Source organism: Coregonus clupeaformis, chromosome 35, assembly GCF_020615455.1.
Source record: "Coregonus clupeaformis isolate EN_2021a chromosome 35, ASM2061545v1, whole genome shotgun sequence".
Classification (NCBI taxonomy): domain Eukaryota; kingdom Metazoa; phylum Chordata; class Actinopteri; order Salmoniformes; family Salmonidae; genus Coregonus; species Coregonus clupeaformis.
Window position 1 is genome coordinate 25,323,465 of NC_059226.1, and position 18,853 is coordinate 25,342,317.

Sequence of the window (18,853 nt, forward strand, 5' to 3'; positions counted from 1 at the left end):
TCAAGGTCCTGGAGTGGCCTAGCCAGTCTCCAGATCTCAACCCCATAGAAAATGTTTGGAGGGAGTTGAAAGTCTGTGTTGCCCAGCGACAGCCCCAAAACATCACTGCTCTAGAGGAGATCTGCATGGAGGAATGGGCCAAAATACCAGCAACAGTGTGTGAAAACCTTGTGAAGACTTACAGAAAATGTTTGACCTGTGTCATTGCCAACAATGGGTATATAACAAAGTATTGAGAAACTTTTGTTATTGACCAAATACTTATTTTACACCATAATTTGCAAATAAATTCATTAAAAATCCTACAATGTGATTTTCTGGATTTTCTTTTCTCATTTTGTCTGTCATAGTTGATTACAGGCCTCTCTCATCTTTTTAAGTGGGATAACTTGCACAATTGGTGGCTGACTAAATACTTTTTCCCCCCACTGTATACAGCAGATGGAGGTGATTTCTGGATTCATCCAATGTATATGCACAATCAGTCTCTCGAGTAATAAAACTAGCAGTCAGTAACATTTGCAGCAATTCAAAATGGTGATGGTGAAAAACATCCATTATTTGATCCTTATACACATAAACTGACATACATTGGGTTGACCACAACGCAAAATAAAGTTGTGTCTTTTGCTTGGTGCTACATGCATTTGCTTGTTCCTCTGTAACATGTTAGAGAAAATCTATTCTAATGACACGTTAAAATCTAGTTCTAAATACGGCTAGGAAACCAGTCCTGCACATTTTCAAAACTTTCTTCAAATATACTTTGTCTTGCCAAACCTGTACCATAAAATCTTCTATTGATCATTTAAATATATTGACAGCGTGAATTGAACTTGACATCAAATTCGTACTTCGGCCTCAGACAGAGCCTGACTGTGAATTCCAGTTCCTCCTCCTTCTCTCCCAGTGTTCACTTATGCACTCTCCCTCATGGATTTAAAAGGAAAGGACTGGGGTAAGGAACTTCCTCCAGCCAACGTTTTCACCAGTCCGATGCTTTTAAATCCTTGAATGAGTGCACACTTTGGAGAGAAGGGGAAGAAAGGGAATTGGGAATCTTTACACTTTCAGGAAGTCAATTTAAAATAGCTTAAAAAAGGACATTAGCCAAAACAGCTTAAAACAGTGGTAAAACCAAACAGAAGTAGAAAAAAGAGGTGCAAAGATGAGAAGAAAAAAAACCCAGAAACAAAACCAAACACTAAAGACAATCAAGACACATGGATACATTGTTGTGCTACCACGACCCCTCCCCAGAATGACAGCTATATTTCCACACGTACTAACTAACTGGTTTACTAGGTTAACACGGTTCTACTGAGAAGTTTTCTGTGAGGAAAGCTAGGGTCTGGATTCAAGCAACCGACCATCAGTATTCTTCTTGATATTATGATCTACTACTTAAACCTGATTAGGACTCTCAATAATAATAATACTCAATAATTCTGCACTAACAGTGTACTGATCAAAAAGTTGTTTGAAGTAAACTATTCTGATAGTGAGCTTTGAACCCAGGTCCTTGGGTTGGAGAGGTATGGTGTAGGGGGAGGGGAGGGGTGTCCTATGTTCCTTTAGGTGGGGTCCACTTTAAGGCAGTGGGTTCAATAGTCTTGCTGCTGCCGCGTTTGGTCTCCTTGGCTTTCCAGTCGTCGATTAGGTCCTGGAGGAGATAGTAGCATGTTAGCCTCAGAAATCCAGGTTTGTCACGCTCTGTTCCAAAACCTGTGGAAGTTCTCCTCAGGAAGACAATCAAAAGGACAGACAACAGTGGTATAGATGGAAACTAGATGTGTTGCCACTTTTTAAACCAATGAAATATTTAGCATGTTTTTGATTTTTTTAAATTCATACACAACTAACACAGCATAGGCAAACTGTCTGACACGGTAGGAAAAAGAGACACAGATAAAGCAACAAAGAAAAAAAATTCTAAAACAAGGAAATGCCTCTCCTGAGGGGAAACGTCACTTGTACTCATATCGAGCGTCAACAGCCTGCACTCCCATTCAAATGCAAAATCCAATACCAAAGTTCTCCAGACTTCCAATAGTAAAGTCAACGAGACGAGATTTGGAAAGATGGCTCCGCGAGACTAGTAGCATGTTAGCACTGCTAGGCTCAATGATAGGTGGATGTCCAAGACAACATCGAGACTGAACTGACATCTAATGGAATAACCCAAACCCCAACTAATTCCACAGTTAGTTGGAGAAATGTCCTGGCCGTCATTGTAAATAAGAATGTGTTCTTAACAGACTTGGCTGGTTAAATAACATAAATACATGAAGAAATAGTAGGTGACATACCTGTCTCTTCAAGACCAGATGCTTCCCTTTCCAGTACTTGAGCATCTGGAGGGACTGCAGGGTGCTGACGATGTCCACTGGGTTGACGGCTGTCTCCTGGCTGATCTCCTTGATGGAGATCTCCGTCCCCTGGAACTGGTTGAGGTAGCGCAGCAGCACCTCCTTCCAGTAGGACCTGTAGCTGATCAGGCCCAGGTCTGAGAGGGGCCGCTCTGGAGAGCCCACCTTCTCCTCCACCTTAGACAGTAGGTAACCTGGGAGAGGGCAGACCACACACAGGGTTACACAGAGACCAGGGTTAGAGAGAAACCAGGACCAGACACAGGGTGACAGAGAGATCAGGTAGAGTTACAGAGACCACAAGGTAGTGGCTGTACTCACTGAAGTCAATCAGCATCTTTCCGTAGCCCTGCCTCATGTACTGTGGCATGGTGAGGATACAGGAGACATTGTAGTTCAGAAACGAGTTCTTCTCCTAAATGGGAGGACATAGATGTTTTGAGTTTGAGAAAAGCACTTAATAAATCAAATGTAACATTATAACTACAACTGACTGGTTACCTTTGAGAAATAGCCAACCAGATGGCAGCCGGTGTTGTCAGCCTCTGTCATGACGTAGAAGAGGAAGGGCTCCACGTCGTAGTATAGGGTCTTGTGGTCCAGGAAGAGCTTAGCCAGAAGGCATAGGTTTTGGCAGTAGATCTGTGGAAGATAGGGTCATTTAGCAGGGCTATGGTCAGAGTAGGGTAGTCATTACATTCACAAGGCAGGATAACTTCACATTCCCGGGACCACAGAAATCTCTCACCTTGTTCTTTTTACCATCCACCTCAAAGACTGAGATGTTTCCCTTTCGATAGATCTCATCCCCTGGTGGGTGTTTCCAGACACACTTGGCCTGTACAGCAGGAGGGAAAGCACCGATCATAATACAAAAACCTATTCAGAATTGAGATCCACTCTGAAACGTCTGACTACGGCCCATCCATAGAGAACAATCAAAAAACACAGGAGAAACTACTCGACATGCACCAACGTTCTCACCATGTGCCGGCGAAGGATGGTCTGACTCTTCATGTACTTGAGGCAGAACTCACACATGTAGAGGCGTCCCAAGCGGGCGTACTCCTCGGGGTAGGGCGAGTGATACCAGGTGTCCAGCTCGTAGCGGCCAAACACGATGGTCTTGATCATGTTGCTGCCCTCCGCCACCTGGCCCTGCAGCTTCTCCTGCACCAGGCGGAGGACAGGAAGAGGGGAAAGAAAAGAGAGGAGGAAGAGAGGTTTGACCAACGCAGCGAGGGAGAGAGGCAGGCAAGACGCCACGGGAGGAGAACCCATTACCCTCCGTGGAAGCGACCACGGAGAATGCGCTTTAATTTGGAAAAAGGTTAGAAATGTGTGTGGAAAGGATAAGAGAGAGCTTTGATTTGGAAGACTGAAAGGGGAGCCTCTTAAAGATATCAGCTAGAGTAAATCTAGCTCAAAGAGAGCGAAGAAGTAGTTCTCCATAAACTATCCGGTCTTGTAACTGACAATACCAGACAGTGTGAGTAGCCAGATTACCCAGAATGCTCCCCGTCTGGCAATGCCCACCGTAAACGGTGAGAGCTGGGCGTGGACTGGGCCCAGTCCAGACAGTCACTAGTACAGGCTCAGGAAAAGAAAGAGGAAAATGGGAGGAAGGGCGATGAGTTCTCTCTCTTACAAGATCCTCCGAAGCACGTGCCTGGGCTTTTCGAAAGAGCTCTAGGTCGTAATCACTTGTGATGTTCTCCAGGAGGGGCTCTCGGTTGTTGCCGTGGGACTGCCGGTGCTCCTGGGACATCAGAGAGGGAGAAGAAGCCTTTAACCTCAGAACAATCAGCACATCTCTTCAACCGGACACATTATTTACCTTCAACATATCTGTTGTCTGAACAGTTGTCAAACTGTGCTTGCAAGACACTTTTTAATTTTGCAAGTATTATATTTGTTTACCTTGTGTATGGGATAAGAGTGTATTACAACGTGTAGGCTACAAGGAAACGCTTTTTCTTCTGGCACTAATGGAAAAGGGTTGTTTTTCCTTTCCTAGAGTTTGGATTAGAGGTCAGATCACCACACTCACCATGTACTGGTCTTTCTGCTCTTTTAGCAGACCCGAGTTCCTCTTCTTCCTCATTTCTGTCACCTTCTCCTTGTACCTCATCTGTCTCTCCGTTGGGGCCTAATCCATTATGCAATATTATGATACTGCCTTTAAATCCTAAATTCATTGGCACCCTATTGCCTTTCTTGAAACATTTACTGCAAGGAAGGACAAATCCAAAGCAAAAACAGTAGCGTAGTGATATAATGAGATGGTTGATCAAATGAAAGTCCCGGGATCAGGATCATTGTACCTGGTGACGGGTATCGTGTCTGTTCTCGTCCTGCCGGTGGGACAACGTCCGCTCCTCCACCTGTTTGTCACGAGAGGAGGCCCTCGTCTGTGAAGAGAAATCCTGTTTGGTAAATCACAAAAGCTCTCATCCCTACAGAAGATATGCCTACAGTATGTAGTTTTAGTAAGTAGCAGGCAAGACAGATTTCAGACACGGTCCAAGAATCCCACACCTCAACACTAAAGCCAGCTGCCAAGGTCTTGTAGATTTACCTTGCATTCGTCTACGGAGAGGTTGTGGAAGAGAGGGCAGCCAGATATTGAGAAGTGCCTCTCATGTTTCCCTGTCAAATGGCCTGAAAAACAACAAAACAGAGAACGTCAAGTGAAACAAATGCGGAAGATAAACATTAACAGCATGTGTTTTGAAGGTGTAGCGTTCTGAGGCCCACATTGCACAAAAAGTCAACTATGTAAATAAATGTCATGCCTTCATTCACGGTGGAGCTGATGGATAAGAATGAGATCATTTACCCTGGGAGTTGCAGCCTGGTGTGGGGCACTTCATGTTGAAGTTGTAGCTCTCGTGGAAGCGGCGGCGCTTGGGCCTGTGGGAGAGGTCGCTGCCAGAGTCTTTGAGTGACAGCTCCTTGGCCAGGCTCTCGTCGTGAGAGGCGTTGGGGCTGGAGACGTCGATGTCCGACTCCGAGGAGGGGGCGTTCCCTGTTGGGGTGCGGGGCAGAGACTCGTCCTGGTCTGCTGCTCGCTTCAGGTCTGGAAGAGCCAATGAGGAGAAGAACACATGTAAAGGAATAGTTATACTCACAAGCCAGTCAGACACCTCACATGATGGGGCTTAGTTCATATTTCAAGTGCCTGGCTTGTATCTAGAATTATGAATGAGGACATTCCAGCTATCTCACCACTCTCTCACAGTACCATGTTTATACAATTTCAGGACACAAGATTCAATTTTGTTGTGATGCTGTTATACACACACACTATACTATATATTTTTTGTCAATGTTGGTGATACATTTGTTTTTCACAAAATTCCCTTCAGGTTTTTCCAAGGCAGGTTTTTCCAAAGGCAAAAAGTGAGGGGTATGAAACAGGACAGGAGGTAATGATGACTCATCATGACACCAGACACCCAATACATGATCACATACAACGACCCCACCGCACCAGCAACAGCAACCCAGAGGAATGAATAGGGACAGTAGCTACAAGCACAGGCTGCAATTTTCTGCAGAACTGTCTGAGTAACCAGCAGAAACATAACAAATGAGTGGAATAACATGTGGAGGACAACACAAGCCCAAATAATCTATGTTATGAGGACACAAGCCCAAAACAAACTTAAAGAGTAGAAAAGCACTGGATGAGCATCACTGCCCCTTCGAAAACATAAAATGATACAATGAACAGATATCATAAGTAACGCAGCGGGTGGCCAGCTCTGGGGTGTGGACAATGGAGCGGTGGGGGGGCTGTGAGAGAACGTGACCATGCTGCCTCTTCCTCCTACCCTCCACATGCTGCTCCGTGTCCGACCCTGAAGAGCGACTCTGGCGCAGAGGGTATTTCTTGGGGGTGACCGGCGGCCCTTGCTGCAGACTACGGCTACGGGTCACCCGCCGGGCAGAGAAGGTCACCACCTCTGCTGGGCTGATCTGGACAGGGCTGGAATCTAAAAAGACATTTTTTTTAACAGAAGTCTTCGGGGGTCTCTGGCCCTCAGCAGTAATGTAGTCTTTTGTCTCGTCAACGGATAAATCCCTTTCAAGCAGAGACACTTACACTCCCTAAACAAACGGGTTCATTTCCAAAACGACCAGTAGAGTACAGGCAACAAAAACAAACAAAACAAGCAGCCCAAGCAGTAGGCTACTTGTTGTGCATAGCAACTTAATAACAATATCAGCTCAGTTCTCAAATTGAGGACCAAGGGACATGGCAAGCTTTTCAAAAACAACATAGAATGCATCCAGTATTTTTCAATAACAAAAGGAGTGGAAACTATATCATCCTCTATTCAAACCATGACCGCCAGATTGAATAGGGATCAGGGGGATGACTGCTGTCTAAACCTATTCACAGTTTATGACCTTGATTGCTGATATACAATGGCTATTGTTACAGCAAGAGATGACAACCCATGAGCACATCTACGGGTATATCTACAGACAGACCAAGGAGAACCCCAGCATTACATACAGTATCTTCAATTTGAATCTTCTGACTTAGATTATTGTCACAACATTTGGTTCAATGACCTAGACTGAAAACTCATATAGGGCTGGAATCCAAGGGATTCATAGTTATTCCGCAGATTCTTGAAGCAGAAACATAACAATATAAATATTTCGGCCATCTCATGACAGTTCCATATCAAAACAGCATATTTACCTTGTGAACTTTGGCTGAGTCGCAGCGATGCGCGGGTGAGGCGCGTGTTCCTCCGTGTTCTCCCGTAAGTCTGGATTCTGTCTGTGTGCTCGTGGTCAGCAGAGAAGTCTGAATCCTCAGTGCCGTCCGAGCTGCTCCCAGCATTCCTCTTTCATAGAACAAAAGGGAAGATCGAGCGTCAGTTATGCACATCAGTAACATAAACATTATGATTCTTTGGTTTGGTTTCTGTTAGCTTGTATGAACAAAAATGCTAACATTAAATCCATTTATGATTATCTGAAGCATCACTTGTGTGCCCCAATCTTCCTATTACTTTCGTTTTCGTCTTCCAACAACATGCGGGAGGAACCAGCGCAATAGCCGCTCTAACTGCGACGTGAATAGGCTATATTCAGTAGCCTACAGTGCATTCGAAAAGTATTCAAACCTCTTTACTTTTTCCACATTGTTACATTGCAGCCTTATTCTAAAATGAATTAAATTGTTTTTTTCCCCCCCTCATCAATCTACACACAATACCCCATAATGACAAAGTCCTGAATCGAAAGCGTTATGTTTTGGGCAAATCCAACACAACACATCACTGAGTACCACTCTTCATATTTTCAAGCATGGTGTTGGCTGCATCATGTTATGGGTATGCTTGTCATCGGCAAGGACAAGGGAGTTTTTTAGGATAAAAATAAATGGAATAGAGCTAAGCACAGGCAAAATCCTAGAGGAAAACCTAGACACTGGGAGACAAATTCACCTTTCAGCAGGACAATAACCTAAAACACAAGGACAAATATACACTGGAGTTGCTCATCAATACGACATTGAATGTTCCTGAGTGGCCTAGTTACAGTTTTTACTTAAATCGCTTGAAAATGGCTGTCTAGCAATGCTCAACAACCAACTTGACAGAGCTTGAAGAATTAAAAAAAGAATAATGTTCAAATATTGTACAATCCAGGTGTGCAAAGTTCTTAGAGACTTACCCAGACAGACTCACAGCTGTAATTGCTGAAAAATGTGATTCTAACATGCATTGACTCAGGGGTGTGAATACTTATGTAAATTACATATTTCTGATTTCATTTTCAGTAAAATTTCTAAACTACATGTTTTCACTTTGTCATTATGGGGTATTGTGGGTAAATGGGTGGGAAAAAACATATTTAATCAATTTTGAATTCAGGACGTCACACAACAACATATGGAATAAATCAAGGCTCCCGAATGGCGCAGTGGTCTAAGGCTGTATCAAAACCGGCCGTGATTGGGAGTCCCATAGGGCGGCGCACAATTGGCCCAGCGTCGTCCGTGTTTGGCCGGTGAAGGCCGTCATTGTAAATAAGAATTTGTTCTTAACTGACTTGCCTAGTTAAATAAAGGTAAAAAAAAGTATGAATACTTTCTGAAGGAACTGTATGTTTTGAAGCAAACTGGACTGGAGTAGTAACTAGTAGTCTACACAGAAAAAATCCAAATCTACCAGCACAAGCACATAAGATACAAGAATCACCGAAAAGATTATTGTTTACAAGCGTCAATGGTTTACATCTTGACTTAGGTGGAGGAGGAGCATGTGTACAAGCAACACCTTCCGTAGTACGTTTCCCACAATGCACCATGTCAAAACATAAACCAACTGCCAGAATTGAAATGCACTGGGGAAATGTTCCAAAACAAACATGAACATGCAAAAACGTACAACAGACCATGCATATGTATATTAACAACATTACCATACTGTTACCTTAACAACTAGCGTAGCGAAAATAATACATTCGAGATTAAAATGGCTCAACAACATGAAGCCACTATGTGTCTTTAACCAATTGCAAGTGAGGAGAGGCGGGACATGAAGAAGTTAAACCAATTGATACTATGCTATTCCTGAATCAATCCAATTAAATCGTTGTTTAGAGGAAGACAATTATTTCCCTCACCACCAGCAGGATTCAAGTAGCTACAGCCAGAGAGGTTTGAACCTAGATAACACTTTTTGGTACACCCTGCGGGCCTGTTCCACCAAGCTTTTGGTTCTATCAGTGCTAGCTGGTGGTTCATCTGTTAACTAGATAACTACGTTAGCTAGCTAAAGCGATTGTGAAATGTTTAAATGCGCCCCATCACTATAGCCATGAATGCACACACGTATAGCTAGCTAGCACATTAGTTAGACCAGTATCGCATCAGCTTGCAATGGCATTTGTGCTATTCTAAATGTTACACACAATTGATTGTACTGTGCTTTAACGCAAACTAGGGCTCAATTAGCTCCTATTTGTCACGTTATAGTGACATTGCTAAATGATAGCAAATTAGCTAGTTAGCTAAACAATTTCACATTACATATAGCTAGCATGAGTCAGTCACCTGTATTTTACCACTAACGTTACGTATCTAAATAAACCAAGTTCTTACCTTTCTCCGAGGCATTTCACTTTAACGGCTTCAGTTTTAAGACGTTAGCTATCCCTTAGCAGTAAAAATAAACAGCGTTTTAAAATGAAAATGCTCACGAATGAAACTGGTTGACTGGAGATACCGCTCAACGTTTGTCTCACACTTCCGTGGTATGTTCAAGCAAGTCGACACGTTTCGGAATGTTTTGAAACGGTTCTACTGTTATTAAATTGGCCACTAGATGGCAGTGTTGTAACGTGTACATGATGGGCCCTTGTATAAAGGGCCCTTGTTATTCGGAATCGTTGGGACGTCCCTACCCCCCACATTGAAGTTTAAATGTAAGGTTAGGGTTTAGGGGTAGGGACGTCCCAAGGACATTTACATTTTAGTCATTTATCAAACGCTCTTATCCAGAGCGACTTACAGTTAGTGAGTGCATACATACAAAAATATTTAAAAATCATAAAGATAGTGTACAGGGAAATACACTGCCAATACATACACTGACTCATACAGTTTACATAAAAATAAACAGTGTATTTTTTTTTTTTTCTTCAATGGCTGTGCGAAGTTCCTGGATATTGGCGGGAACTGGAACACGCTGTCTTACACGTTGATCCAGAGCATCCCAAACATGCTCAATGGGTGACATGTCTGGTGAGTATTTGCCCACTGAAGTCGGTTACACGGCGGACTGCAGTACACGTGGTTTGCGGTTGTGAGGCCAGTTGGACATTCTTCCAAATTCTCTAAAACAACGTTGGAGGCAGCTTATGGTAGGGAAATTAACATTCAATTTTCTGGCAACAGCTCTGGTGGACATTCCTGCAGTCATTCAATTGCACGCTCCCTCAAAACTTGAGACAACTGTGGCATTGTGTTGTGTGACACCTGTGTAATGATCATGCTGTTTAATCAGATTCTTGATATGCCACACTTGTCAGGTGGATGGATTATCTTGGCAAAGGAGAAATGCTCACTAAAAGGGATGTAAACAAATTTTAGCACAACATTTGAGAGAAACTAGCTTTTTGTGCGTATGGAACATTTCTGCAATCTTTTATTTCAGATCATGAAACATGGGACCAACACTTTACATGTTGCGTTTATATTTTTGTTCAGTATATATGTAATTCTATGCTCATCCTCCTTCTCTCCCTACAACAATATTTCATGAAGACAAGAAACCGATTGGGAGTGCTTCTTGATTTTACAATCTAAAGACTGAATCCTCCACAGGCCTTTCTGGCTGAGAGCGATAACAACATTCACTGTGGTCTATCTACAGTAAGTGATTATTAATTATGCTATTTGATAGTCAAATAAAATGTGCCATTGGGTATTACAAATCACAGGGCATTTATAGGAAAAGGGGCTGTTTCACAGAACATGATTAATCTGGATTGTACACAATAAAAATAATTTTAAAATAATAATGTAAAAATAATTGTCTCTCATATTATATAAAAAAGAAAACCAAGTAATGAGATAATAACATCGTTATATTGCTGTCTAATTTCTCAGGGCAAGCCCTGTCCATGACCACTGCACTGTGTGATGTTGCCACCCCCTCCATTGAAAAACGACAGCTGATCCCCCTATGGACATTTTATTCCCCCCCCCCAACGGACAATTACCCTGCCCCCACCCAATGAACATTTATATGTATCATTGTCACAGTTGTAAACATGTATATATTATTATTATTGTTGTATTTTTTTATTGTTTCATTCACACCTGTAGCTCGGAGCTTAAGAATTTCACTGTACACTGCAACTACATCTGTGCATGTGACAAAAAAATTTGAAAAAATATCTAATCTAAAACATCCACCTCATTCAGCAACAAGGGCCAACCATGTCTACTGAGCGACCTTCAAGCCCTTTCAACTGGGGTGAAGCTTCCTGCTTCTCCTATGACAGTCCGTCTCTGGCTGTCCCTTCAGGGCATTTCTCACAGAATTACAATAAGTTCTAATTAGTAAAAAAATGGTGTTTCTTCCTGTTCTGTCCCGCTACCCAGGCCACGCAGTAGGGCACTATGCCCACAGTGGCCAGGGGCACAGTGGCACTCTTACAGAAAGACAGCAGGTAGAACAGAGCCCTGGTGTGGGCTGGTGGCCTGAATGAGTCCAGTAGGTGGAGCAGCAGCAGTGTGGTGCCCACACATGCCAGCCTGTAGGTGGCGCCACTTCCTGCTCTCCGGGCCTCGGTGTAGAGGGGCGAATGCAAGCCCAAGCCCAGGCCTAACAGAGTGCCGGTGTTGCGTAGGAGGCTTGCGAAGGGTGTGGTGTCTATGTGGACCCATTGGGGCCGCTGGCACCAGCGCTGGGCCTTTTCCAGGGTCCAGAGCAGGTCCACCCCCAGGCCCCTGAGGACCAGGTAGAGGCCCACGGTGAAGGAGAGCAGGGAGAGGGTGGTGTAGGTGTAGCGTCTCAGACTAGCCCTGTAGATCCACTGGGCCCGGTCAAAGGCCTCCGCCACCAGGATGCCTGAGAAAACGGACAGGCATGTCAAAGAGGACTCCTTTCCCAGCTTTCACTTGCATGTTCTCAATTGGGAAAACACCTAACAAAGGCGCCAGGCACCTACTACCATACCCCGTTCAAAGACACTTAAATATTTTGTCTTGCCATTCACCCTCTGAATGGAATTCACCTGGTCAGTCTACGTCATGGAAAGAGCAGGTGTACCTAATGTTTTGTACCCTCAGTGTATATCTGAAAGGTTTGTATTTGTATTTATTATGGATCCACATTAGCTGCTGCCAAGGCAGCAGATACTCTTCCTGGGGTCCAGTAAAATGTAGGCAGTTATACCATTTTTCAAACATCACAATACATTTCACAACAGATTTCACAACACATTAAGTGTGTGCCCTCAGGCCACTACTCTACTACCACATATCTACAACACAAAATCCATGTGTACGTGTGTGTATAGTGCGTATGTTATCATGTGTGTATGCATAAACTACATCTATGGCAGAAGTTACACCAAGCCTATCAGTGTTCAAAGCAGGGCCATTACCATATTGCTTATCCAGAACTGAAAGAAGGGCCTACAGGGTAGGGTGTAGGGTTTGATTTAGAATTCGGTATAAGAGTCTGGGCTCTCCACTGACCTGTGACGACCCCAGCGATAACCTGGTGAGGGAAGTGGGCAGCGATGAAAACCCTAGAGAGGCAGACACACACCTGCACACACCAGAAGACAGCCCACAGGGTCCCGCGGACACACCTGACACACACACACACAATGGGAAGGACACACAGTCACCTACTTAGAGAGTTGGATCATTCAATCTAGGTAATTGTGTCTAGCGGATAAACAACATAGAATTTGATCTCTTACCAGTTCTTGATGTGACCCCCATGTTCCTTGAGGAGAATGGCGAGGAGTGATGAGATCATAGCGTAGTAAACCCCTGCAGCACTCATGGCATGACCCGATGGACTTCCTGTGAGAGGAGAGCTGCTGTCAAGTACAGTATTGCTTGAAAAAAATGAATCGAACTGAATGGAATTTAATTCATTTGAATTGAATATACTGTATGGATTCTCCAGAAGGGAAAGGTGTTTTGCCACCAGCAGCAGACAAACAGCACAGACAAACAGGCACTCACCTGGACCAGTCTCACAGGTCATAGGGAACTGTTCAATTTGTGGCGCTGATGAGTTGCCATAGTAAGGAGTCTCTTGAACCCACCAATAGGGACGCTCGCCAAACAGGATCCTGTGTAGATACGAGAGAGTAATATATCATATATCACATATTGAATCCTCCTCTGTCTGGCAACATACGCACTGGAGGGATCATCTGTTGGATCGTTCTCATAGCATAGTTAAAACATTCGGAACCTGCAGTATTTTCATCCTGGAAATATACATATTATATTGTTATTCTTTATCTTAGCATCTGAGCACTGTGATTAGCATTAGTATTAGTAGTCACCTACCATTTGAAGATGAGGTTGAGCCAGTCTCCCACCACAGCCACCCAGACCAGCTTGACCCCCACTGATTCTCGCAGGTGGAAACACACAGGGAAGAAGACAAAGAAGGTGTTCCGCAGGTCGGCTGCCATGGAAACAAACAGGAACCAGCTCTGAGTGTCCCTGTAGTGAGTCTGGAGGTATCGTGTGGCGCTAACCCCATAGGCGTGGACAGTATCCATGGCTGCTCTCTAGTTCACTGTATCTGACAGTCACACTGACGTTAAGTACAGTCTTCAACGACCAGTCTATAGCTGCTGCTGTGTCTGATATCCTATGTCAGAAGAGCAGAGGTGTCTGCTGAGATGCCCACTGGCAGTACCATAGTTCTGTGTGTATTGTCTGATAAAGTCAAGAGCTAGTGGCTTGAGGTCTCTGTGCAGCCCTTGTAGTGTGTGCTGCTTGTCTGTCCAGTGCCCGCCTGTCACCGCTGCCATCCCTTTTATACCCTGTGTGAACACCTGGTCACTCCACCACGCATGATCTTTGGACTGGAGAGAGTGAGGAGTGAAAAGAACTGGACAAACATTACATCATGACTGACTGCACTGCAGCCGGCTGGTCAGAGCATCACCATGGGGACTACCTGTGGTGTGGTATTGCTGGAAGACCCCTCTACATGCATGCACGTGCTTACACACACCAGTGGCGGCTGGTGGGAGGAGCTATAGGAGGACGGGCTCATTGTAATGGCTGGAATGGAATAAATAGAACGGCATCAAACACATCAAACATATGGAAACCACATTTGACTCTGTTCCATTAATTCCATTCCATTACAATGAGTCCATCCTCCTATTGCTCTTCCCACCAGCCTCCACTGACACACACATATCCATGCACACATACTCCTCACCACCATCATGTGTCATGCATGTGCAGCGGCTGCTCCTCCAGCAATCCCTCACTGCCCTGTTGAAAGTTCAGAGTGAGTAGATTCCAGATGAAATCAATGTGAGGTGTTCTTTTTCCCTCTTATCAACTCCATCACCTGGTTGCCGTCTTATGGGGCTAGTGGAGTTGAACAATAACAAGAGTATGGGTTCAATATAAGCGCCAATGGATCGCTGATGGATTTTTCCTGTCAAGAGTTCAATATTCCTCAATGTCTCATTCTTCCATCATTCTTATTTAATTCAATGAAATTAAAATACATGTACACTGTCACGAGTGCTGTAGGTGGGTGTAGTGGTGGAATCAACCGCAGGACACCGAAGTATAGTCCAACAGACTTTAGTCAATCTCCAACAAGGAAAATACGACACGACTTGCCCGAAGGCGAATAATTACGCACGAAGGCGAACAAACAAAAGCGCACAAAACAGGTGCGTAAACACTCCAACGCAGTGGAGGAAAGCTCAACCGAGCGAAATAGCGAAATAAGCCCAACACACGACAGACCAAAATCAATAACACACAACACTAGACAAACACAACGAGAAACTTATAGGACACTAATTACGCTAAACGAGAACAGGTGTCACAACAAACAGACAAAAGCAAACGAACATGAAACATACAACGGTGGCAGCTAGTATTCCGGAGACAACGAACGCCGAAGCCTGCCCGAACAAGGAAGAGAGGCAGCCTCGGCCGAAACCGTGACAGTACCCCCCCCTTGACGCGCGGCTCCAGACGTGCGCCGACTCCGGACTCGGGGACGACCCGGAGGACGCGGAGCAGGGTGCGTCGGGTGCCCACGATGGAATTCCGTCAGGAGAGACGGGTCCAAAATGTCTCTCCTCGGCACCCAGCACCGCTCCTCCGGACCGTACCCCTCCCACTCCACTAGATATTGGAGACCCCCCATCCGACGTCTCGAATCCAAGATGGACCTCACGGAGTACGCCGGTGCCCCCTCGATGTCCAATGGGGGCGGAGGAGTCTCCCTGATCTCACTTTCTTGGAGTGGGCCAGCTACCACCGGCCTGAGAAGGGACACATGGAACGAGGGGTTAATACTTTTATATTCAACAGGTAGTTGTAATTTGTAACACACCTCGTTCAACCTTCCCAGGACTTTAAATGGCCCTACAAACCGCCGACCCAGTTTCCGACAGGGCAGGCGGAGGGGCAGGTTTCTGGTAGAGAGCCAGACTCGATCACCAGGTGCGTACACCGGTCCCTCACTGCGGTGGAGATCGGCGCTCGCCTTATGACGTCGGAGGGCCCGCTGCAGGTGGACGTGTGCAGCGTTCCAAGTCTCCTCCGAGCGCCGCGCCCACTCATCCACCGCAGGAGCCTCGATCTGGCTCTGCTGCCAAGGTGCCAGAACCGGCTGGTAACCTAACACACATTGGAAAGGGGTTAGGTTAGTGGAGGAATGGCGTAGGGAATTCTGGGCCATTTCGGCCCAGGGAACGTACCTTGCCCACTCCTCCGGCCGGTCCTGGCAGTATGTTCTAAGAAACCTACCCACATCCTGGTTCACACGTTCCACCTGCCCATTACTCTCCGGGTGGTAACCCGAGGTGAGGCTCACCGAGACCCCCAACCGCTCCATAAAAGCTCTCCAGACTCTGGAGGTAAATTGGGGACCTCGATCAGACACAATATCCTCGGGTACCCCGTAGTGCCGGAACACATGGGTGAATAGGGCTTCGGCAGTTTGCAGGGCGGTAGGAAGGCCCGGCATGGGGAGCAAACGACAGGCCTTAGAAAACCGGTCCACAACGACCAGTATAGTGGTATTCCCCTGTGAAGGAGGAAGGTCAGTAAGGAAATCCACCGAGAGGTGGGACCATGGTCGTTGTGGAACGGGCAGGGGTAGTAACTTACCCCTAGGCAGATGTCTAGGCGCCTTACACTGGGCGCACACCGAGCAGGAGGAAACATAAACCCTAACATCCCTTGCCAACGTGGGCCACCAGTACTTGGCACTAAGACAGTGCACTGTCCGGCCGATACCCGGGTGTCCAGAGGAGGGTGACGTGTGAGCCCAATAGATCAATCGATCCCGAACCTCGAGCGGAACGTACTTCCGACCCTCCGGGCATTGCGGAGGACTAGGGTCGGTGCGTAACGCCCGCTCGAGCTCAGCATCGACCTCCCACACTACCGGTGCCACCAGACACGACTCCGGCAGTATGGGAGTGGGCTCCACGGACCTCTCCTCCGTGTCATACCGCCGAGACAGCGCATCTGCCTTACGTTCTGTGACCCAGGGATGTACGTGATCTTAAACGTAAACCGGGTCAAAAACATATTCCATCTAGCCTGCCGAGGGTTTAGCCTCCTCGCTGCCCGGATGTACTCCAGGTTACGGTGGTCCGTCAAAATGAGGAAAGGGTGTTGAGCCCCCTCGAGCCAGTGCCTCCACACCTTTAGGGCCTGTACCACGGCTAACAGCTCCCTGTCCCCTACGTCATAGTTTCGCTCCGCCGGACTGAGCTTCTTGGAATAAAAAGCACAGGGGCGGAGTTTAGGTGGCGCGCCTGACCGTTGTGAAAGCACGGCTCCTATACCGGCCTCAGACGCGTCCACCTCTACCTGAAATGGTAAAGAGGGATCCGGATGCGCCAGCACTGGAGCCGAGGTAAACAGGTCCTTCAGCCTCCCAAACGCCCTGTCCGCCTCGGCAGACCACTGCAGACGCACCGGACCCCCCCTTCAAAAGAGACGTGATGGGAGCTGCCACCTGTCCAAAACCCCCGGATAAACCTCCGGTAGTAATTCGCAAACCCCAAAAACTGCTGCACCTCCTTCACAGTGGTTGGTGTTTGCCAATTACGCACGGCTGACACCCGGTCTACCTCCATCTTCACCCCTGACGCAGACAACTGATACCCCAAAAAGGAGACCGACTCCTGGAAAAACAGACACTTCTCTGCCTTAACATACAGGTCGTGCTCCACCAGCCTCCGCAACACTCTGCGCACCAGGGCCACATGCTCGACACGGGTAGGCGAGTACACGAGAATGTCATCTATGTACACCACGACCCCCTGCCCCTGCATGTCCCTGAAGATCTCATCCACGAATGATTGGAAAACTGACGGAGCGTTCATCAACCCGTATGGCATGACAAGATACTCGTAATGGCCCGAGGTGGTACTAAAGGCTGTCTTCCATTCATCGCCCTCCCTGATGCGCACCAAGTTGTGCGCGCTCCTGAGATCTAATTTTGTGAAGAAACGCGGCCCATGCAAGGACTCAGTCATGGTCGCAATCAGCGGGAGTGGATAACTGTACTTCACCGTGATCTGATTGAGACCACGGTAATCGATGCACGGGCGTAAACCACCATCCTTCTTCTTCACAAAAAAGAAACTCGAGGACGCAGGGGAAGTGGAAGGCCGTATGTATCCTTGTCTCAGAGATTCGTCTATGTAAGTCTCCATAGCTTTCTTCTCCTCCTGAGACAGAGGATACACATGGCTCCGTGGGAGCGCAGCTCCTGCCTGGAGGTCTATCGCACAATCTCCCTGCCTATGGGGTGGCAACCGCGTCGCCCTCGACTTACTAAACGCGATAGCCAAATCCCCATACTCAGGGGGGAACGTGCAATGCGGGCACCTGGTTTGGACTCTCCACCGAGGTAGCCCCCTACGGAAACGCCCAAACATCGACCCACACACTGAGCAGACCACTCCATCAGAGCCCTCTCCTGCCACGAAATAGATGGGTTATGGGTACTCAACCAGGGCATGCCCAGCACCACCGGATACGCAGGCGAGTCAATCAGAAATAGCTGAATCATCTCCTGATGACCCCCCTGCGCACACATCCTAAGTGGCGCAGTGACTTCCCTGATCAAGCCCGCACCCAACGGACGGCTATCTAGGGCATGAACGGGGAAAGGGACATCAACAGGAAGAAGGGGAATCCCTAAGGCTAAACAAAACTTCTTATCAACAAAATTCCCAGCCGCGCCTGAATCTACCAGCGCCTTATGCTGGGAATGAGGTGCTACCTGTGGAAAACGCACAGGTATACAGAAATGTGCAACAGAGAGCTCTGGGTGAGTGGGGCGCCTACTCACCTGGAAGGAATCCCCAGTGCGGGACCTGTCGTCCTCTCCCCTAGGAGGCCATCCCCAGCACCTAGCCGCGGTGTGTCCTCCCCGACCACAGTTGGTGCAGGAGATGGACCCCCTAGTAAGCCGACCCCTCCTCTCTCTAGCGCCAGCGCCCCCGAGCTCCATGGGGCACGGCTCGGAGGCGCTGGAGGGTGAAATGGACGGACCCCCCTCGGGACGTCCTCGGGTAGCTAGCAGGTTATCCAGCCTGATGGACATGTCGACCAACTGGTCGAACGAGAGGCTGGTGTCCCTACAGGCCAGCTCCCGACGGACGTCCTCTCGTAGACTACATCTGTAGTGATCGACGAGAGCCCGATCATTCCACCCTGCATCTGCCGCTAGAGTACAGAATTC

General features: G+C 46.9%; 2 protein-coding genes across 2 annotated transcripts; both read right to left on the minus strand.

Moving 5' to 3' along the window:
- Window positions 1–409: 409 nt before the first annotated feature.
- LOC121550870 (histone acetyltransferase KAT7-like) lies at window positions 410–9,645 on the minus strand. The gene is made up of 14 exons (XM_041863266.2): window positions 9,502–9,645; window positions 7,087–7,234; window positions 6,206–6,367; window positions 5,209–5,448; window positions 4,948–5,030; window positions 4,694–4,780; window positions 4,420–4,518; window positions 4,018–4,128; window positions 3,354–3,539; window positions 3,118–3,207; window positions 2,871–3,011; window positions 2,691–2,784; window positions 2,310–2,563; window positions 410–1,663 (listed from the first exon to the last, which is right to left on the minus strand). The coding sequence occupies exons 1-14, from the start codon at window positions 9,514–9,516 to the stop codon at window positions 1,565–1,567; spliced, it is 1,809 nt and encodes a 602-aa protein (XP_041719200.1). The 5' UTR covers window positions 9,517–9,645; the 3' UTR covers window positions 410–1,564.
- A 1,547-nt stretch (window positions 9,646–11,192) lies between these two features.
- LOC121551141 (glucose-6-phosphatase catalytic subunit 1-like) lies at window positions 11,193–13,671 on the minus strand. Its single transcript, XM_041863694.1, has 5 exons — window positions 13,444–13,671; window positions 13,111–13,220; window positions 12,840–12,945; window positions 12,610–12,725; window positions 11,193–11,977 (listed from the first exon to the last, which is right to left on the minus strand). Exons 1-5 carry the CDS (start codon window positions 13,659–13,661, stop codon window positions 11,460–11,462), a joined length of 1,068 nt encoding a protein of 355 aa, XP_041719628.1. The 5' UTR covers window positions 13,662–13,671; the 3' UTR covers window positions 11,193–11,459.
- Window positions 13,672–18,853: the final 5,182 nt, after the last annotated feature.